Genomic DNA, 23,164 nt, shown 5'->3' on the forward strand with positions numbered 1-23,164 from the left:
TGCCAGTCTTTGGGGCCCTGGGTGATGACAAAGCGACTCTTTGTCGGTGAGATAATCTAACATCGATAATGGGCACGTTTTTGAAATTAAGATGGAAACACTCCTCTTTTTGGAGGAGAAACAAGAAGATTGGCCTTCTTGGCCCCATTTCCGAATTAGCCTAACGTGCCCATCATCAGTTAAGTGGGTAATTTTAAAAAACGGATCTATATCGTCAATGAAAAAAATGTTAGTGGTAAAAGCAATTGCAGAGAAAGATGTAAGAAGCCTAAGCACTCCCATTAACAACGCGATTAGCAATGTGAGATGCAGATCATTTTATCCTTCCCTAAGCTGCGAAAGAGCCAGAGGTTTAGGAGCCTTCTATTCAAATCACACATACTCTTAATGCTCGTCTGTAAAGTAGCATTCATTTCTTGAAGACATTTAGAAAATAACAAAAGGGACAGATGTGCATTTTGAATATTCAAATACACTAATTTGTAGATACGGCATTGTATGCAATGATTAACTTTTTTTTTTTTTTTTTGCGTTTCCGCTTTAAGTGCCTGTTTCCCCTGACTATTGTAGTTTCCTTTTTTATTATATGCCAACTAGAGTGCCAGCTGATGGGAAAACGTACAGAACACTCATCATTGCTGTTTCCCACCTCCCCCTCTCTTTACAAAGCAAATCTTGTCCTGACAAACATATGGCTGTGCATTGTCTTATCATGAATAGATCATTTGAACTGCGAGAATAGGTAAAGGACTGCAATTTGATTTTACATAATTGCGAAATTTGAGAAGTCTTTCTTTCATGAAGAAAACAAGTAGACTCTGGGTTACACACTTCAGAGTATTTCTAAAAAGACTCAGCTGTGCTGCTGGCAGTAATGTCCTTGCCATCACTCGCAGCGCTAGAAGATAGCGGCATAAATAACTCAGGTCAATGTTAGGATAAAACATACTTTCTGATCAACAACATCTTCATGAACATGTCAAAAATAGATGTGAGATAACCAGTGCAATGTGTTTCTCCAAATGCCCACCTCCACCACCAGACTTGGTCCCGTCTTAAATTAATTGTATTTCTTATCTCCTGTATAAAACAGGAACTAATAATCAAAACAGATTGGATCATTTTATGAAAAAAAAAATGTTAAAGGGTAATTTTGAACCGTTCTTAACTGTGTTAATTTCAACTCCAGTGACCGCGTGCTTACCGAGATACATAGCAGCTCTGCAGGTTTAAAGGTCCTGGCCTATAAGAAGCTGCAAGAGATGATGTCACGGCTTCTTATTGGTCCACAGGGCATTTAAGCCACCATTTCGCTAGCCCCACACAGCTCAGCCAGAGCAGCTACCGGCACACCCAACGGAGTTAAGTATCTCAAGAAACGCAGTGCCGTCTAAGCGCATGGGCACGCTGGGCATTGCCCGGGGGCCCACGAGCATAGGGGCCCCATGATAATCTAGACCAGAATTTAACACTAATTTTCCGATCACCCGCCTCAAAATTCAAATCTTTCGCTAACTCGGTAGAAGGAGAAAAATGACGACTTGTAGAGCAGAGTTGGCATGTCTGCATTCTCGAGATACATTTTGCCGTTTTTATTGCTTGCAATGTTATGGAAGCAGAATAATGTAACGGATTTGCGGGAGTCAATTAACGGTTTGGTTGGAGGTACCAATAAATATGTTTATTTTATCGATAATTTCCATTTTTATTCCTCTGAGTGGTTGTGTAGGCAGGGCCCAGTGCACTGCTTTGCCCGGGGGCCTATAATGCTGTTAAGACGGCCCTTGAGAAACGGAGAGTCCAAGGAGCTGAAATTAACACAGCTCCAGAGTCCCTTGCTTCAATCCTATAACTATAATAAAATAAAGGAATGTAGAATTGCTGCTTTAAGTAACTATCCATAGGAACACTCAATGAATTGTCTGTAAAATACCGGGTGGGTACAAAGTACATTCCTATACTGAATATTTTCAAAAAGCACTTACAGTATGGAACATATAGTCAGTTGAAGGACCTGGATAACTTAGACTTTACACCTTACAATAAGCAATGGTTTGTAGAGGAAATAGTTATAAAGGAGCAGTCACATGTCGCGGGTCAAATTTAAACGTTTAAACAGATAAACTTATCTGAATATAAAAGGATGATGCTAGAGTTTTGTGTAATGTTTCTTCATTGCAGGCTCAGCAGGCAGCTGTGGTTTACCCAGATGTTAATCATTCATACGTAGAAAATATGGTTTCACTGCCTCGGCTCTGCAGGATGTAATCTTTCTTTTGTATCAACAGAATAAAATAATAGCTTTTTTATTTTTTGAATCCTTAATTGCCAATATAGCTGCAAAGAGCTCTTATGATGTCATGTCATGATTGCTATTTCCTCCTGGGACATATCGCTTCATCATGGCCCCCCTCCACTTCTGTTCACGTCACGTGGATCCCTTCGTAGCCACGTAATCATTAGCTATGGGACAATCTGTTGAAATTCAGGTTTCGTGTTTTTTTTAACGTTTTGGACAAAAATCGCATACAATTTGTCTTCTGGCGAACTTTCGTCTATAATCACATTTTTAAGTATTCAAATTGAAGAAAAAGAAACTAGTGAGGTTTAGTTTCCAGACTGTAAGGAATTCGGGAATATTCAAAAACGCAAAAAGAAAAAAAAATAATCTAAACGCTGGCGGTGAACTCGAAAGCCGGCGGAAAACTCCTCCATCTCTAGTTATGGCTCCTCCAACTGGTCGTGAAACAGAAGACAAGCGGGCTGCCGCTCTTCTGGCAGGGATAAGGTTAATATACAGAGCAAAAGGCGCAGTGGATAAACGCTACACTTCAGCGTACAGGCAAACATAGGTTTGAATCCGGGGTTCTCCAGAACTGAGCCCCATTAATTTCAGCTCCAACAACACCCTGCTTCTGGAGACACAGACCTTCATAGGGGGTGCCGGTAGCTGCTTGGCTAGCAGGGATCACATAATTTCAGAGTGTCAAAAATGTCCACGTCCTGCTGGCCAATTGGAAGCCATGACATCATCGGGTGCGGCTTCCTATTGGCCCGAGTGACGGGAGAGCTTTAAACTTTGCACAGATACCAGCACCCGCTTTGGCCATCTGTATCTTGGGAAGCAGGGGGACCCTGCAGCTGAAATGAATGGGGTGCAGCTCCGGAGACCCCCTACCTCAAATCTATGTTCAAAAATAGTAATATTTTTTTTTTTTTACAAAAAGCGCATCAATTGCTCCTTAAACTAAATAACAGTATCTATGCTGTAGTGAGTCATTTCTTGTGGGTTTTCAATCATCCGTTTGCTTCAAATGTAAAAATAATTGTTTTTCATGTTAATTTTTTAGTTATTATTTTTGCAATAAACATAACGGGCGATATTTAATAAAAGCGCCAAAAGCTGTCTCATGGAATTGAGCCACTTACTAAATGTCCACCTAAATATTAATCAGCATTGCTCCTTTTTCCTCAGGCCCCAGTATTACAAGGTAATAGACGAATGTGTTGGCCAAATCGTTCTGCAGTGTGGGGGAATGGATCCGGACTTCCGATACAGAGGAAGACTAGATGTAGACTTTACTCATCTTGTAGGTTAGTGATAACAAAGCATGTTGCTATAAACAATGAATGAGCTTATATTAAGTTGCAGACTGAAAGACTACTTTTGATATCATTTAAAGTTGCAATCCTGCCAAATGTCTTTTTTTTATTTATTCCTATTGATTACGTAGACCACGGTTTGTCCCAGGTGCTACTCATCTTAAAAACAATGCTTATTATGTAATCAAATATGTTTTGAAATATACCTCACTCTGTCCAATTTCCAACACTGTATGTTCAATATACAAACACACAGAACCCCTGCAAGCCCAGAACCCAAACCCACCACACCATATACTGTATATTTATGTCCAAAGGAGCGCCACTGGGATTGTGACCTAATGTATACATGAAAATACACAAAGCCCCAGTGCTACATCCAATATGACCAATTTATATATATATATACAAAAAACAGAGAAATACAATAAGCGCAATCACACAAGGATTAAAAAATGCTATAGTTACCACATATACAGGAGGGTATACAACCTCACAATCTAACTTTCCCTGACTCAGTCTGCAGCCAAAAGGTCTACCGCTCCACGGGCTGGTAACGAAAAGATTTCCTAGAAAGAATGACCTAGGCGCAAGTGGAGACAAGAAAAACAAACATAGGGTAATATGTTTTAACAATTTAACCACCAGAAGGTACGATATGCACTCATAGTGTATAAGATATAATCAGGCCTTGTATCCACTCTGGGATCTGGAACAATTAGGAAGAGTCTGGAATGTCTAGCAGTTTGTAGTCCGCAGCAAGCATAATCTCGTGCGTATTATCACATGTAGAAAGAGAAGTAAAACACACAAATAGTGTAACACAGTTTAATAAAAATTAATAATAAAATGACAATAGGTAAAAAACTCACACTTTGTGAGTTCTCATAAAAGCATTTGAGAATTCAGAGTATCTCACACTCATCGGGCGTTGGTGACACTCTGCAGATCTTTAAACAGTCTTTGATGTTTTGCTGTTATGTATTACTGATCACTCAGGAAATCTAGCCGGATGCCATAAGTGAATAGACACTTTATAGCTGCTCTATATTTAGTCCCCAGAGCCTCCTCAGTTGGAGTACTGAATCCGCTTGTACGGACCCCCGTGAGTCCCCCTATCTGCACCTAGTGTGCTGTTAGTACTCACGGTACTCAGGGGTATAGACTGTCCGATTTCTCCCTTCTGTTTACATAAATCCTGGCCGCATGTAATCTCCTCTGCTCCTCCGGTTGCTCGCGTCCCCCGTGGCCGTCCTGCAATGCGTAACGCCGCGATGACGTCACCACGTCTCACGAGAGTTCTGTGTAAATCCGACGGCTCACTGTTAGATCGATGTCACAATCCTCCTCGAAGGAACATGCTCCGCATTGATATAATGGGGTGAATCCGAAAGGAGAAACGTGTAGGGCATGGTTTAAAACATTGTAGTGTGAACACAGGTAATTTGGGAGCAGCAGACATCAGTCGCTAGCTATTGGTAAAGATTCTCCCCATTATACCAATGCGGAGCATGTTCCTACGAGGAGGACTGTGACATCGATCTAACAGTGAGCCGGGGGATTTACACAGAACTCTCGCGAGACGTGGTGACGTCATTGCAGCGTTACGCATTGCAGGACGGCCACGGGGGACGCGAGCAACCGGAGGAGCAGAGGAGATTACATGCGGCCAGGATTTATGTAAACACAAGGTTGAAATCGGACAGTCTATACCCCTGAGTACCGTGAGTACTAACAGCACACTAGGTGCAGATAGGGGGACCCACGGGGGTCCGTACAAGCGGATTCAGTACTCCAACTGAGGAGGCTCTGGGGACTAAATATAGAGCAGCTATAAAGTGTCTATTCACTTATGGCATCCGGCTAGATTTCCTGAGTGATCAGTAATACATAACAGCAAAACATCAAAGACTGTTTAAAGATCTGCAGAGTGTCACCAACGCCCGATGAGTGTGAGATACTCTGAATTCTCAAACGCTTTTATGAGAACTCACAAAGTGTGAGTTTTTTACCTATTGTCATTTTATTATTAATTTTTATTAAACTGTGTTACACTATTTGTGTGTTTTACTTCTCTTTCTACATGTGATAATACGCACGAGATTATGCTTGCTGCGGACTACAAACTTCTAGACGTTCCAGACTCTTCCTAATTGTTCCAGATCCCAGAGTGGATACAAGGCCTGATTATATCTTATACATTGTGAGTGCATATCGTACCTTCTGGTGGTTAAATTGTTAGAACGTATTACCCTATGTTTGTTTTTCTTGTCTCCACTTGCGCCTAGGTCATTCTTTCTGGGTTATGTATATATATATATATATATATATATATATATATATATATATATATATATATAGCTCAACCCCGTTATAGCGCGATCCGCTATAACGCGGATCCACTTATAACGCGGTTTGAGCATGGACACCGAATTTAAAAAAAAAAACATTTTGTAACATGTTTTTTGCACACTGCACACACTCACTGCACACTACATACTCACAGGACACTGCACACACTGACAGCACACTGCACACAGTCACAGGACACTACATACTCACAGGACACTGCACACACTGACTGCATACTACACTCACAGGACACTGCACACTGCACACACTCACAGGACACTGCACACACTCACAGTACACTGCATACTGCACACACTCACAGGACACTGCACACACTCACAGGACACTGCACACACTCACAGGACACTGCACACTGCACACACACTCACAGGACACTGCACACTGCACACACACTTACAGGACACTGCACACTGCACACACACTTACAGGACACTGCACACTGCACACACACTCACAGGACACTGCACACACACTCACAGGGCACTACACACTTCACACACACTCACAGAACACTGCACAGCACTCACAGGACACTGCACAGCACACACACTCACAGGACACTGCAAAGCACACACACTCACAGGACACTGCACAGCACACACACTCACAGGACACTGCACAGCACACACACTCACAGGACACTGCACAGCACACACACTCACAGGACACTGCACAGCACACACACACACTCTCTCCCTCTCCCCCTAACCCTCCCCCCCCACAGGATAGAATGTCTGTGGTGTAGAGCAGGAGAAGCTATCAGGAACACAGACACACAGACACACAGACACACAGACACACAGACACACAGACACACAGACACACAGCTCTCTTCCTAGACAGGGCAGGCTCCCCCGGCATCCCTGAAAAGTTTGCGAGTGAGAGCAGGAGAATCTGCTGTGCGGGTGATCAGTGGACATGTGACTAAAATTGGCATGGAGAGGAGGCTGCAGCCCTGAGCCTCGCACTCTCCAAGCACAGCCTGCAGCTCTCTGACTGCTAGGGAGGAGGGAGGAGGGAGGAGGGAGGAGTAGCACAGTGCAGCACAGTGCGATGATGCCATCCCAGCTCTCCCCCCTCTGTAGACATGGAACCCCAGACACGGCGGCCATTTTAAAATTTGTTTAATTTATTTATTTTATTTAATTAGCGCGACCCCGTTTGTAGCGCGGTCAGATCGGGTGGCCCCCGAGGACCGCGCTATAACGGGGTTTAGCTGTATATAGTTAAATACTTACCCGTCTCTCTTCTCATAAGTAAGTCAGTTTATTTACACAGAGAATTTTTAATCCTGTAACCATATAATACCCTCTTTACAGGTAAAGAATTGTTTGGAGGTTTGTGACTCCTCCTCCCTGGGGAGAAGGAGTGGCTCAGTGGGTAAAGACACTGACTGGCATTGAGAGTTTGAAGCAGGGGAGCCTGGTTCAATTCCGGGTGTTGGCTCCTTGTGACCTTGGGCAAGTCACTTTATCTCCCTGTGCCTCAGGCGCCAAAAAATAGATTGTAAACTCCACGGGGCAGGGACCTCAGCCTGCAAAATGTCACTGTAAAGTGCTGCGTACAACTAGCAGCGCTATACAAGAACATGCTATTATTATTATTATTATTATTAAGCTCAATCATCCCCAATAGCAGGTCTTGTGATGCCCCTGTGAAGGACCAGTCTATTAAGACATTTCTGCCTCCAAGAGGTCGAGAGAACTCTTGCAGCTAGAGTTAGGACCTGTAGACTGGGCTCACCAAGGCATGGATACAGTCTTAAAAATACTTTGGCCAAAGAATTTCACTAATGACCCTTATTGATGAGAAAATAGATAAGTATTTAACTATATCAAATGTCATATTGGATGTAGCATTGGGGCTTTTTGTGTTTTGGCATTGAATATACTGTTGCATTCACAGTTGGAATGGATTCTATCCATAGATTTCTGAAGCATACATTATTGTTGCTTGGACTTTTGATATTACCTCTCTCTGTCTCTCTCACTCGTTTCCTGTGGTGGGATATCTTGTGATATCCTGCTCCATCACAGCCATTGAATCCTATAGCATCTCTGTGATGTTATGATATTCTGAGTTATAGGATTATCTTGTGTTATTACTGAAAACAATGGCTCTGTACACATTCACACACACGCATTGAGAAGGCCTTCACCCAGCAGTCGATAGACCAGTTATAACGATGACGGATGATATATATAGATATATATATGTATATATTACTATATACAATAATCCCTCTTGTTTTGCTTGCAGATACTTGCGTGGACAAAGCCAAAGTGGAAGAAAGTGAACAGAAAGCAGCAGAATTTTCCAAGAAGGTGAAGTGATAAATCATGGTCATTAAATCATAGACAATTGGTTTTCTGTGATTAGGGCACTTTTGGAAAGTCTTTTTTTTCCCTCCTTGGCTCGGAGACAGGTATTGATTTGCTGTTCTGATCAATGTTTGGCAGCATTTTTACATGATCCTTGTCAGTATCGCAAAGGTCAATATTGATGTATCAAGTCTGGACTGCTAAGTTGGTGGCGTATCACAGTATTATTTCAACAAATATCTTCTGCAAAATGCTCGGCATAATATGTTTTTGCACATGACACAATCTAATTCAAAGCTACAATTATTCAAAGGACATGGAAGAATTTGAAATGAGGTGCTGTATAAGGTAGATTGTTTCAAAGGAGAGCAGGAATAAAATAGTTTGTTGGTATAAATTCCAATCATTGTATTTGTGTCTTATCTGCTCAACGACTCATATCCTCTTGCTGTGTCCACAACTACCAACTTCAATGCTGTTTGTCTTAAACCGTTTAATTAAAAAGTCAAAACATCCCTTTCCGGAATAAACTGAAGTTCTTTAATGCAAAATAACATCAAGGTGTAACATTGCACCCATCTTTTGGCACATTTGAAGTGCAACACCTTAAATTGCTCAGGTAGCATACAAATTGCACTTGCGTAGTGCAAAACATTGTAAGTTCTTTCAAAACTGTAAACTTTAATTTTGAGTAGCGGTAGCATCTTTAAAATGCCTCCAGTTTTTATAATACAATGGATTTCAATCCACAAAATTGTATATATATTTTTATTTACCTCTCAATTTCAAGTATGTCCTGGGCACAGGGTTATTATGACAAGACTTGGTTACATTAAATTAAATTCACACATAGCTTCTCCATTTTGGCTTTATTTTTGTTAAACAAATCATGACACGGTGTAATGTGTTGTTGCTCATCTCAGGTTATATTTGCCTAATTTTTAGACCTGCTAAGGAACAGATGATTGTTATTATGTCCTGATATGTAAAACCATGGAATTCAGAGGGTGTACTTTCTTTTTCACACAACTGTGTGTGTGTGTGTGTGTGTATATATATATATATATATATATATATATATATATATATAAATGGTGCACAAAATGTATGTCTAAAGAGTTGATCTCGCACTGACATCTAGGGATACTATTTTAATAGTTAAAATGTTTCTGTCACGCTGTGCAGCCCGCAGACCAGATCAGTCCCCTGTACTGAGGTGGGATGTAGAGTATACGCACCAACAGCAGAGGGGGCGTGTCCGGGATGTGGCGTAGTAGCGTTGCCAGGCCTGGATGTAGATAAAGAATGGTCAAGTACTTGCCGAGTCCGAGGATATAGAAAGTTCCGTAGTCAAAATCCGTAGCAGGGTCTGAGGGTCTTAGAGGTAGAGTAGTCTGTAGGAAAGCCGAGTTCAGGAGCCAGAGGCGGTATTCAGACTAGTCGGGTCAGTAGCTGTAAGGAATAAACACAAGAGAGCACGACACAGGTTCCAGGCAACACAGGTAGCAAGGAGCTATGCAGAGCAAGGAAGTGAAGGCAAAGCAGGATATTTAGAGCGACAGTGACCAATCCGGACGAGGGGCATGGCTGAGGCGTGTCGAGGAGCTGCTCGTGAGTGGCTGAGAGACCAGGAAGTAGTGGAGCACAGCTGAGAGTCTGTAACACCAGTGCCAGAATCAAAGATGGCGGCGGCAGAGTTCAAGGTATGCACTGGGCGGCGGCATGGGTAGCGACGGGGGGCAAGGGCAGTAGCCGCTGCAGTACTGGTAGTGGGTAAGGAGGGTCGTGGCCCTCGATTCCTTACAGTACCCCCCTTTCAGAATCGACCTCAGGACGATCCATCCAAGGCTTCTGTGGAAACTTCTTGTGGAAGCGATTGAGTAGAGCTGGAGCATGAATGTCTTCACTTGATATCCAGGAACGCTCTTCTGGACCATAGCCCTTCCAATGTACAAGGAACTGTACTTTTCCCCTGGATATACGGGAATCCACAATGGACTGTACCTCGAATTCAGAGTGTCCTTGGACCGTAACAGGATTGAGTCTACGGGCTTTTGCAGGGAAGCGATTGCTCTGAATGAAAGGCTTGAACAGGGATACATGGAACGCATTGGGAATGTTCATGGATGAAGTCAACTGTAAGCGGAACGTGACAGGATTGATTTGTTCCTGAATCAAGAAAGGCCCCAAAAACCTAGGCGCCAATTTCGGGGTAGGAGTCTTCAGTCTTATATTCTTTGCTGAAAGCCAGACTCTGTCCCCTGGCTTGTAATTGGGAGCCTGTATGATGACGACAATCTGGTTGAGATTTGAGCCTCTGAGCTGCCCTAAGGAGTGCGGATTGGATCTTGATCCAAGAGTTCTGTAGCGTGGTTACCCATTCATCGGCTGCTGGCACTCCTGAGGGAGTGTTGGAGATTGGAAGCTGACTTGGATGAAAGCCGTAATTCACGAAAAACGGAGATTCTTGCGTAGATTCATTACGGAGAGAATTGGAAACAAATTCCACCCATGGTAATAGATCAACCAATTATCTTGGGTATCATAAATAAAGCATCGTAGATACTGTTCAAGGCTTTGATTAAGTCTCCCAGTTTGCCCATTAGTTTGGGGATGATAGCCTGAAGAGAAGGATAAGGCCATACCAAGCCTCTTGGAGAAAGCACGCCAAAACCTTGATATGAATTGCGATCCTCGGTCAGAAACTATGGACGTAGGGATCCCGTGGATACGAAACACTTCTTTGGTAAAAATATCTGCCTGGGTGGGAGAGGAGGGAAGACCCTTGAGGGGAACAAAATGGGCCTGTTTCAAAAATCGGTCTACTATGACCAAAATGGTAGTCATACCTCTGGAGGGTGGAAGATCCACAATAAAATCCATTGAAATATGTGACCATGGACGATCAGGTACTGGAAGAGGCATGAGAAATCCAGAAGGCTTTTGATGAAGAGTCTTGTTTTGTGCACAAACTGGACAAGCGCGTGTAAATTCGTGAATGAGTTTTGCCATTAGGCCACCAAAAGGTGCACTTAATGAGATCCAAAGTTCTCTTGAAGCCGGGATGGCCGGCTGACTGGACGGAGTGACCCCATTCCAAGTTATTCTGGCAAAACTTGGGGGCGGCATAAAGAGTTCCTTCCGGTACCTCTAGACCAATCGGAATCTGTGACTGGGCTTCTACGATCTTTTCAAGAATATCAAAAGAGTTGGTGGAAACTATGCATTTCGAAGGTACAATTGTTTCAGGGATTTCTTCGGATTTTTCCTCAGGGGAAAATTGTCTGGACAAGGCATCAGCTTTCATGTTCTTCGTGCCGGGGATGTACGATAGAGTATAATTAAATCTTGAGAAAAAAAAGTGCTCAGCGGGCTTGACGAGATCCTAGACGACGTGCACTTTCGATATAGAGAAGATTCTTATGATCTGTCAAAATAACAATTGGTTCACGGGTGTCGCCACTCCTGTAAAGCCTTCTTGATGGCCAGGAGTTCTCTATTGCCGACATCATAGTTCTTTTCAGCAGGGGAGAACTTTTTCGAAAAAAATCCACATGGTTGCAATTTATCTTGAGGGGAGAGTCTCCGGGAGAGAATGGCTGCCGCACCACAATCAGAGGCGTCCACTTCTAACGTAAATGGAAGATTAGAATCAGGATGACGAAGGATGGGTGCCGAAACAAAAGCTTGTTTCAAGGTTTCAAAGGCGGAGACGGCCACCAGAGGCCACACAGATGGGTCGACTCCCTTCTTAGTAAGCGCAGTGATGGGAGCCACAGTGGTAGAAAAATTCCGGATGAATTTCCTATAGTAATTGGAAAAGCCCAAAAAACGTTGAATGGTTTTAAGAGATTAGAATCGGTATTTAAAGCGACAGTGACCAATCCGGACGAGGGGCATGGCGGAGGCGTGTCGAGGAGCTGCTCCTGAGTGGCTGAGCGACCAGGAAGTAGTGGAGCACAGCTGAGAGTCTGCAACACCAATGCCAGAATCCAAGATGGTGGCGGCAGAGTTCAAGGTATGCACTGGGCGGCGGCATGTGTAGCGATGGGGGGCAGGGGCAGCAGCCGCTGCAGTATTGGTAGTGGGTAAGGAGGGGTCACGCCGCAAGTGACGTGGCCCCCGATTCCTTACAATTTCAGAGTAAGCTTAGATGTACATGTTACTTAACAATGGTTGCAAGCGGTTTGTAAACAATGTGTGACATTAACTTCACACAGTGTGTTGGATAGAGATAAGATGCCCTTCTTGAGTGGTAAAAAAACCCCCATGGCTGAGGCAGAGTTTTCCAGCGATTCACTGAGTATTGTGTCAATGAGCGCTTAATTTCATTCGATAGACTAATTTGTGAAATTCGCTAAAATCGCTCGATTTGCTTGCATAATTCCCTGCAAAATTCTCTGTCTTGTTCACTCTGATGATATTTCACTGAAAGCCAAACCATTTGGCGACCTTTTCGGCCCTTTGAGGCATGACTAAACATTTTGCAGGGACTCAAATTTGGAAAAATAAACGTCTCAAAATGCTGTGAATATATTTTGCCCAGTATTGCACATCTCTGAGAAATTTGCGATGGCGCCGTCGTGTGCCAAACACTGAACATGTTAACGTTGATGTCACACCTAGCTAACTGTTTTGACAACATGAAAACATGCAGATAACACTTCTCTCCAATTTGGAACGCGTTTCGCATTTGAACATACACATGTACTGTAACAGATTTTCAAACTTAAGTCCAAACAACTCAGAGCTGCACAACAGCAGACCGTTATGTAATACTAGCTGACTTTTATATGGGCTAATACGTAACTCAGGATAGAATAATGCAGTTATTCAAAAGTGGCTGTGATGAGGGCTCAAGTTGCTAAGCAGTTCTCTTGCTAAGGAATAGAGACGGATAAAACAGTCCACATCTGTTTCCCGGACGTTTCCGAATTTGCCAAAATCCGTTCCGCCGTGTAAAATCCGCTGATGGATCATTACAGTTTAAATCGGCGCAGATTAATCCAAAACCGCCATTGGATAAAATATGTGGGTGAATTTTAACAATCCAGCCGCGGATTCTGCAGTCCGCATGCGCAATTGTTGAATCCGTAAATTGGATTTTTAAAATCCGTCAATTGATTGCGGAATCCGCGGGTGGATTATCGGTTTTAAAAAAAAAAGCACATCGCCAGTTTTTATACGGATTCACTGAAATCCATGGGCCAAAGGTACCAGATGATTCTGAGGGCAGCCTGCTGATCGTAAGAGGAACATATTTGTTCTGTCCTGTGTCCCACAAAGTGAAAAAAGATGAACATGTTAAGTCCCCAAGCATCATAACTGTCCCACACTTGGGGGACCAAAACATTGGCCTTTGTTCAGTTATGTCGAATGAATGCATTCTTATTTTAAAGATTTAGAGTGCTACTGCCTTCATGTTTGGCTCTCGTGTTACTGTATATACTGCAGGCTTGGTATCATTTCCCAGTGAAAGGCAGGAGAGCTTCTATACAGGCGCTGAGCCGTTTCTTTTCCTGAAAGCTATAAAACCCTAAGTGGTCCCATCAGTTTTCAGCCTGTTTAGATTGTCTAGGTTACAGAGTAAAGAAGATGATCATATATCTTTCAAGGGACAAGGGTTATGATATCCTAATGATAAATTATATGATGAGATGAGAGGACATGATTTCTAAGGAGAATTGGGAAAAAAATAAGTGTAATCTTTGTTTTATTTTGTGTGATGTTCGCTAAAACATTTTTTTTTTTAAGAAAAGGGTTCCTTTAAAGCTTTTCATTAATCACCTAATGCAGGGGGGCTCACTGCAGTCCTCAAGACCCCCAACAGGTCAGGTTTTAAGTTTTTCCCAGCTTCAGCACAGGTGGCTCAGTTGAAGACTGAGCTGCTGATTGAGCCACTTGTGCTGAAGCAAGGACTGTTTGAGCCAATTGTGCTGAAGCAGGGACTAATTGAGCCACCTGTGCTGAAGCTGGGATATCCTTAAAACCTGACCTGTTGGGGGTCTTGAGAACTGCAGTTGAGCCCCCCTGGCCTAGGGTATTATCCATTACACTGCCATAGAGCTGATCTGGGTACAGATGTAGCAGACATAATTACCCCCATTAACGCACTTAATAATGTGTGTTATATCACTAACCATTGTTTTCAATAGCCCTACTGTTAAATACCATACCAGCATCAACGCATTGTGTTACCAGGCGCAATAACGTCTGCTACAACTGCACGGAAACGCCTATTTACTTCAATGCAACATTTCAGTGCGAGGGTGCATCACCCTGGCAGGTGAATGTATAGCCCCCTTTTGTGCAGAATATGTGTGCAGTAACATCTGTATCCTTTGGTCCCTGCAGTTTGATGAAGAGTTCAGCGCACGACAGGAGGCCCAGGCCGAGCTTCAGAAACGCGAGGAGAAAATCAAAGACCTGGAGACGGAAATCCAGCAGCTTCGGACACAGGTAATAAAGCAAAATATAGACTTTATGTCAGTGCGTGGAAAGAAATAGAACGCTGCTGTTACAATAAAGGCAACCGTGTGCTAAGGAAAATATGTTTCATGGAAATGTTAACCCTTTCTGCACCAACTGTGTTAAGTGTTTCACTGACTGGCTGTTTTTCAAGTGCAGTTAACTAGATATTGTAGATTTACTGTAATGACCCTAGAATTGTGTGTGTGTGCATATTGTCTATACATCTATCTGTGTGTGTAATATATCTATATATAGAAGATACACATACGTCTACTGTATAGACCAATTCAAAATATATCCTCAGCCCTTCTCTGGTTAAAAAAATATCCTTTATTATATTACAAAAAATATACTTAAAACTGGTGACGCTTTGAGCAATCAGCCCTTTGTCCATCCCGGGGGATATATTTTCAATCTGTCAGTATAATAGCCGCATGGTGGTGTTCAGCAATTCACGTAGCGCACAGATTTCAAAATGCCATCAGTATATTGGGTGAAGAGTGCTTTCTATCATTTTGGACTTCTATATACTGTATGTCTATATCCTATATACAGACACACCCAGACACATACATCTGCAGTATGTGCAAATATACATAGCCCCGTAACAGATACAGTAGATGAGTAAACTGTAGATCGATTGAAAGAACGGCCAGTATTTACTAAATGGTCTTCTGCTTACTCAAGTCTATAGACTGTAAGGTGTTTATGGCAGAAGACTGCTTAGTGATTTGGGCCAAATTCAGTTTATTAGGTGTTTTTTCAAAGTTTTATAGAAACTCATCTTGATACATAATACATATTATATGCAAATAATTTGACTAGACAGAAGGGAAATTGAGAGCTACTGTATGTGTGAAGGTCTTTAGCTTTATATCAACACGAACAGAAACATGTGTTTTACCTACTGTAAGACACTGTCATACATTGACGCTTAATCATGCCAAGAGGACACTTTTTCCAGTATAACATATGCCCTCGTTCAATAAGGAGCGTTAACCATCACCCCAAAAATATTTTGGGGCACCGTACAAACAGCAGTATTTTATTTCTATAAGAGTTGACATTGTGTTTGGCTTTCTTGGGAAAACACATCGTTTCACAGCGGAGTTCGGTTCACAAGTTATTGAAAAGCCTCAGTCATCAAGTATCTAAATTGTAATGTTAACCTTCTAGAACTTGTGAACAATCAAAAACTTGCTTTTTAAATCACATTACTAGAATACTGAATGCATTAGTGTTTAATGATGTCAGCTCTGGACTGCGTGGAGCCAGGAATTTAGAAATACATCCAAGCGGCTATTTGAGACTTGTAATATGAGCATGTAAAATTGCTGTTAAGCAAATTAATTTGAAACTACAAAAGACATAGGGTATTTTATTTATATATATATATATATATATATATATATATATATATATATATATATATATATATATATATATATATATATATATATATTGTATTATAATCAGGAAACTTTTACCTGCTTTGCGACCATATATATGTTTTTGAAAAAATCCTTACTGGTTTTGTATATCGAATAAAGTGCTTTTGTGACGTGTATTTAATGGACCTAAATAAATAAAGTGATACGGGTGAATTTCAGGCATTGCGGCTGCTCTGATGATTGGTGTTGCAGTGATGAATAGTTGGGGTTTTTAGTATTTCTGGGAAGGATAATTGCAGAATACTACCCGAGCTAATAAAAAAAAAACACCTTAATTTGGAATTTTCGAAACGTGGCTTCATAATTCTGTCCCCGCAATACTGCATCATAGTAATAAAAATGCACATTATTTCACAGGAAAGAAGTACCACTAGTAAAACAGCAAAGAGGACATGTTACCGTGTTCTGTAGTGCGGCCTTAACCCTTTCCCTGCCAGAGAAAATCATTTGGAATGAGAGTTCATGTCAAACCCATTTACTAAGCAGCAAGAAGCTGCTAGGATCCCATGGCCCATTCATCTGCACTGATTGTAACGGTGACTTGCAGTTAGTTGATAAACATGGCCCTAAATGGTCCTCCTTTGGTCCTTACTTGGATTTCTGCCATGTTTGAAAATGAACTCACACAGCCCCTGTAAGCTCAGAAAACAAATCCGCCACATCATGTATACAGGCATACCCCGCATTAACGTACGCAATGGGACCGGAGCATGTATGTAAAGCGAAAATGTACTTAAAGTGAAGCACTACCTTTTCCCACTTATCGATGCATGTACTGTACTGCAATCGTCATAAGTGCATAACTGATGTAAATAACGCATGTGTAACAGGCTCTATAGTCTCCCCGCTTGCGCACAGCTTCGGTACAGGTGGGGAGCCGGTATTGCTGTTCAGAACGTGCTGACAGGCGCATGCGTGAGCTGCTGTTTGCCTATTGGGCGATATGTCCTTACTCGTGAGTGTACTTAAAGTGAGTGTCCTTAAACCGGGGTATGCCTGTATTGTGTCAGAAAGAGTGATTGTGACCTCATGTCAAAAATCCCCAGTGCTACATCCAACTTGACCAATTATATAGTTAATTATCTATTTATCTTCTCATAAGCCGGGGTCATTTACAGTAGTTCAATTCTTTGGGCAAAGTATTTTAAGGCTGCAGCCACGTCCCGGTAACGCTGCCGTACCTGTAACAATCTCTCATAACCTCTGTAATGGTCGGAGAGTGGTCTTAATAGACTGGTCATTCACAGGTGCTTAGTAAGAACTGCAATTTAAAAGGTGGGATGGGCGAGCTTGGAAACAGGGAGGAGGGGTCACTAACCGCCATGTTGTTTTACCAACTGAAATGAAGAAACGCACACAGTTTGAAAATGCATTGTTCTGTACAGCAGCGGTGCACAAAGTGGGTGGCGCACCCCCGGGGGGTGCTAGATTTATCTAGGGGGGGGCGCAGGCGGTTACAGAGGCCCCACGCTCTTCCCTGAGGCATTTAAATTAAATTCCGGGGGATCGCATGAGGCCCCGGCAACTCTAAATCTTAACTGGATTCTGCCGGCGTCACTCGTGTCTATGGCAACATGGCGTCAAATGACGTAACGTCACACAACGCTACGGGTCATGTGACCCCCCACGCGAGGTAAGGAGGGGGGCTCAGAACGGCGAGGAGCAGGCAAGGGGGGGGGGGGGGGTGGCGCAGCAAAAAAAGTTTGCGCGCCCCTGCTTGTACAGCACTGACAGCCTATGCAGCACTGTACTGTATATAGAATGTTGCAGGCACAGCGAGTCTGACACAATGCGCCTGTGCATATCATTGAGTGGATACCTGACCCCCCGCGATTAGGCGGAATGGATTCTAATCAGTGAGGTTGGAGCAGCTTCAAACTGTTGGTTTTTTTTATTGTTTATTTACAAGAAGTGCAACCCCTGTAGAGTTGCACTTTAATTTTGGTGCCTGAAGCACAGGGAGATAAAGTGACTTGCCCAAGGTCACAAGGAGCTGACACCGGGAATTGAACCAGGGTCCCCTGCTTCAAAGGCAATCACATCAGCACATTAATATTCAAATATAATGAAATGCACATTATTTCTTTAAGCCATCAATTGAGAGAGAACATATCTTGTAACAATGATTGTTCAATGGAAACGTTAAGGACAATTACCTTTCTTTGGCCCCCTTGCACCTGGAACACATTGCAAAGCATTATAAAATGGGGTACTATAGATTGTGTGTTGAATATTTTAAAAATACATTAAAAATACCGGCTGTGCTGAAGCAGGGATATCCTGAAAATCTGACCTGTTGGGTGGTCTTGTGGACTGGAGTTGAGAACCCCTGTTATAGAGCAGACTCGTTCAACACTGAATGATGCAAACACCATTATAGAGACCACTACAATGTGCAGAATTGACCTACGTTGTAGAAGTAGAAGAAGAGAAGAAACAGTCTCTGGTGGGCACCCACCTTCTGGCTAAGGAGCGGTGCTAGTACAAGTGAGAGGGCGATCTGCAAGCCCATCCAGAAGTATTCAGCAACAAGGGGACCTGCAGCAATCAAAATACATAGTTCCATAGTTACATAGAAGATGAGGTTGAAAAAAGACATACGTCCATCAAGTTCAACCTATGCTAAATTTAGACAACAGACACGTTATCCTATATCTATACTTAATTATTGATCTAGAGGAAGGCAAACAAAAAACCCCAGTGTCATATCATCCAATGATATCTCATAAGGGGAAAAATAAATTCCTTCCTGACTCCAAGAATTGGCAATCGGATTAATCCCTGGATCAACATCCTTCCCATGTATAATTATTTGGTATATCCCTGTATACCTTTCCCATCTAAAAAGATGTCCAACCTTTTTTTTAACATATCTACTGTATCTGCCATCACAGTCTCCATTGGTAATGATTTACACATGTAAACTGCCCTTACTGTAAAGAACCCTTTCCTTTGTTGCTGGTGAAATCTCCTTTCCTCTAACCTAAAGGGATGCCCTCGTGTCCTTTGTTCTGCCCGTGGGATGAATAGTTCTTTTGAAAGCTCTGTGTACTGTCCCCGAATATATTTTTTATATAATAATCATATCACCTCATAGACACCTCTTTTCTAAAGTAAATAAATCTAATTTAGCAAAGCCTTTCCTCATAAATTAGATTGTCCATCCCCTTTATTAATTTGGTGGCTCTTCTCTGCACTATCTCTAGTTCCATAATGTCTTCTCTTAGGATTGGTGCCCAAAATTGTACTCCATATTCAAGGTGTGGTCTTACTAATGCTTTGTAAAGGGGCATAATTATGTTTACTTCCATTTCATCCATTGCCCATTTAATGCAAGGTAAGATCTTGTTTGCCTTTGCAACTACTGCATGACTTTGGGCACTATTGCTAAGTCTGCTGTCTACAAGCACTCCTAAATCCTTCTCCATCAAGGATTTCCCCAATTTATCCTCATTTCATTTGTATGTCGCCTGTTTATTCTTGCTTCCCAAATGCATTACCTTACATTTATCTGTAATAAACCTTATCTGCCATATACTTGCCCATGTTTCCAGTCTCTCCAAGTCCTTCTGGAGAGAAATTACACCCTGCTCTGATTCTATTACCTTACACAATTTAATATCATCAGCAAAGATGGAGACTTTGCTCTCAATGCCAACTTCAAGGTCATTAATAAACAAGTTAAAAAGTAGGGGTCCGAGTACCGATCCCTGAGGTACTCCACTCACGACCTTAACCCAACCTGAAAAAGTTCCATTTATGACAAACCTCTGTGGTCTATCCTTCAACCAGTTTCTAATCCAGGTGCATATATTATTACTGAGTCCAATTTGCTTTATTTTGTACACCAACTTCGTGTGGAATCGTATCAAAAGCCTTTGCAAAATCCAAGTAGACCACATCAACTGCAATACCCTGGTCTAAATTCCTACTTACCTCCTCAAAGAAACAAATAAGGTTAGTTTGGCATGATCTATCCTTCATAAATCCATGCTGACTATTACTAATGATTTTGTTTTCCATTAGGTATGCCTGAATATTATCCGTATTAAACCTTCAAGTAGTTTCCCCAGTATTGAAGTCAGGCTTACAGGTCTGTAATTCCCCGGTTCTGATCTAGCTCCCTTTTTAAATATAGGCACCACATTTGCTTTACGCCAATCTTGTGGTACTGAGCCTGTGGAAATGGAATCCTTGAATATTAAATATAATGGTTTGGCTATTACTGAACTTAACTCCTTGAGAACTGTTGGATGTATGCTATCGGGGCCAGGTGCCTTGTATACTTAAATTTTTTCAAGCTGCCTATAAACTTCTTCCTCAGTTAACCAATTGTTCGTTAATATGGAGGTTGTGGCTTCCTCCTGCTACACTATAATTGAAATTGATTCTTCCCTGGTAAACACAGAGGCAAAAATGTGTTTAAAACCTATATTTTCTTTTCTCATTTTTTTGTTATTAAGGTACTTAAATAACTTTTTAGGGTTTATTTAGCCACATTGGTTTTGACTTATTTCTTTTATACTTATTACCCAAGGGTAATGTAAAGGGTACTGATGAGTGTGCTTTTCTAACAATGTTTTAAAGTCTGCCCATTTATCTTCTATATTTTTCCCTGCGAAAACATCATCCCAATTTATTACTTGTAGATTAGACCTCAGTTTATTCAAATCTGCCTTTCTAAAGTTTAAGGTCTTTGTTGAACCCAAGTAATCTGTTTTTTGATCATTTATTTCAAATGAGAACATGTTATAATCACTGTTACCCAAATGTTCCAGGACTTGAATATTTGTTATTAGTTCTACATTGTTTGATATGACCAAATCCAGTATTGCCCCTCTCCTGGTTGGTTACTCAATTAATTGGGTCATATAATTGTCTTTAAGCACCCCCAAAAACCTGTTTCCTTTTGTTGTAACGCTAATCTCATTGCCCCAGTCTATGTCTGGATAATTAAAATCCCCCATTATGCAAATATGACCCAGTTTTGATGCCTTCTCCATTTGCAAAAGTATTTTAGCTTCCTCACTCTCACAGATATTTGATGGTTTATAGCATATTCCCACAAACATTTTCTTTATACTTTTACCTCCACTGCTAATTTCTATCCACAAGGTCTCTACAGTTTCATCATTCCCTTCATAACCATCATCCCTTATAATAGGTTTTAGATCCGGTTTAACATGTAAACATACTTCACCTCCTCTTCTATTTGCTCGATCCTTCCAAAAAAGGGAACAACACTCTAAATTAACTGTCCAGTCATGAGTTTCATCCCACCATGTTTCAGTAATGCCTATGATATCACACTGCTCCCTTGCAGCTATTAAGTCAAGCTCCCCCATTTTATCTGTCCGGCTACTTGCATTAGCAAGCATGCATTTAAGTTTTTTTCAGCCGGCACTATTATCTTATCTGCTCCTTCCTTTCTGTGCCTACTTGGTTTAGTCGTTAGAAGTTTTCTAGTATTATCTGTATTTACTATGAGAGTTTCGCTGCTTTTCAAACTAGCACTTGCCCCCATTCTATCTCCATAACCCCTTATTTCCTCAACTATTCTACTTAGTTTGTAATCTGTTAGATTCCCCTCCCCCTCCATCCTAGTTTAAAATCTCCTCCAACCTTTTTAACATTCTCTCCACTAGCACAGAAGATCCCTCTTCATTGAGGTGCAATCCATCCCTAGAATAAAGATGGAACTTCTCAGAAAAGGAGTCCCAGTGCTCTAAAAAAAACAAACTCGCCTTCCTACACCACTTTCTTAGCAATGCATTAATCTCCCTACTCTCTGACTGTCTCCCTGCGGTAGTGAATGGCACTGGTATATTTCAGAAAATACTACCTTGGAGGTCCTTGCCATACAGTAATCTTTGGCCTAGATCCCTGAAATAATTTTTTAGGACCCTCCATCTTTCTCTAACTTTGTCATTGTTGCCAACATGTTCCAAGACTGCTGGGTCAATCCAAGACCCTCCCAACAAACTGTCTACCCGATCCACAATGTGCCAAATCTGATCACCCGGGAGGCAACAGACCGTTCGGTTCACGCGGTCATGGCAACAGATTACCCTATCTACTTTCCTAATAATTGAGTCCTTTACTACCAAAATCTGCCTTGGTATCTGAGCATCCTGGGTCCTTCTGCCTGGAGGAACAATTCCCCTGGCTGCTAGAGGAATCAGTCTACCCCAGCCTTGCCACTTCTGCCCTGACACTCCCAATATCTTCACTCAACATGGCAAATCTATTGGGATGGGTCAGCTCTGAACTGGCCTGTCTCTCCCTATTGCCCCTGCTTACCCTTCTAACTGTTACCCAGCTACCTACCAGCTCCTCACAGCGCCACCATATGCACCACTAGTTGAAGCAAGGGCCTGCTCAGTGAGCACTAAACCCCTTTAAAGATTGTCAATGTCCCTCAATATTGCAAGTTTCCTCTTCAGATCAGCAATCTCTGACTCTAAAGAGACCACCTGCTCACACTTCTCACAGTGGTATGCTCCTTGGAACAGCTGCTCCAAGTACACATACTTATACAAGATGTGCATTGAGTGGCATGTTCAATCCTGCTCATTGTAGCAACTATGAAGTTTAAAGTACTAACAATAAACTGTACTTCCCTATACTATACCTTGTTTAACCCCTTCCTTGTTTAAACTCCTACTAATTCTAACTGCACACTTAATACAACCAGCACTTGAAATCAACCAGCCACACAGATAGGGACACGCAAGCTCAGGATTCGTGAGCAACCTCTGTCTAAATAGGGACACCCACCAGGTGTTAGGTCAGGTGTGCTAGTTTAGCAATCAGCCAACCACACCCACTGCTTGCTCAGGCATAAAAAACAACTCTTCCCCCCCCCCCCCCTTTCCTCCTACAGGCTTTAAATTAACACACACTTGAAAATAAATTAACCCAGTGGTTCCCAAACTTTTTCGGTTC

At 42.0% G+C, this 23,164-nt stretch overlaps 1 protein-coding gene across 6 annotated transcripts in view; it reads left to right on the plus strand.

Annotated features, from left to right (window-relative positions):
* DIAPH2 (diaphanous related formin 2) overlaps positions 1–23,164 on the plus strand; it is a 1,317,111-nt gene that overhangs the window by 410,172 nt on the left and 883,775 nt on the right. For all 6 annotated transcript variants that reach the window (XM_075572809.1, XM_075572806.1, XM_075572807.1 and 3 more), the window contains 3 exons: positions 3,476–3,594; positions 8,236–8,300; positions 14,652–14,756. In XM_075572809.1, the coding sequence (XP_075428924.1) occupies positions 3,476–3,594; positions 8,236–8,300; positions 14,652–14,756 (289 nt within the window). The remainder of the gene's footprint in view (positions 1–3,475; positions 3,595–8,235; positions 8,301–14,651; positions 14,757–23,164) is intronic.

Source organism: Ascaphus truei, chromosome 16 (assembly GCF_040206685.1).
Source record: "Ascaphus truei isolate aAscTru1 chromosome 16, aAscTru1.hap1, whole genome shotgun sequence".
Classification (NCBI taxonomy): Eukaryota; Metazoa; Chordata; class Amphibia; order Anura; family Ascaphidae; genus Ascaphus; species Ascaphus truei.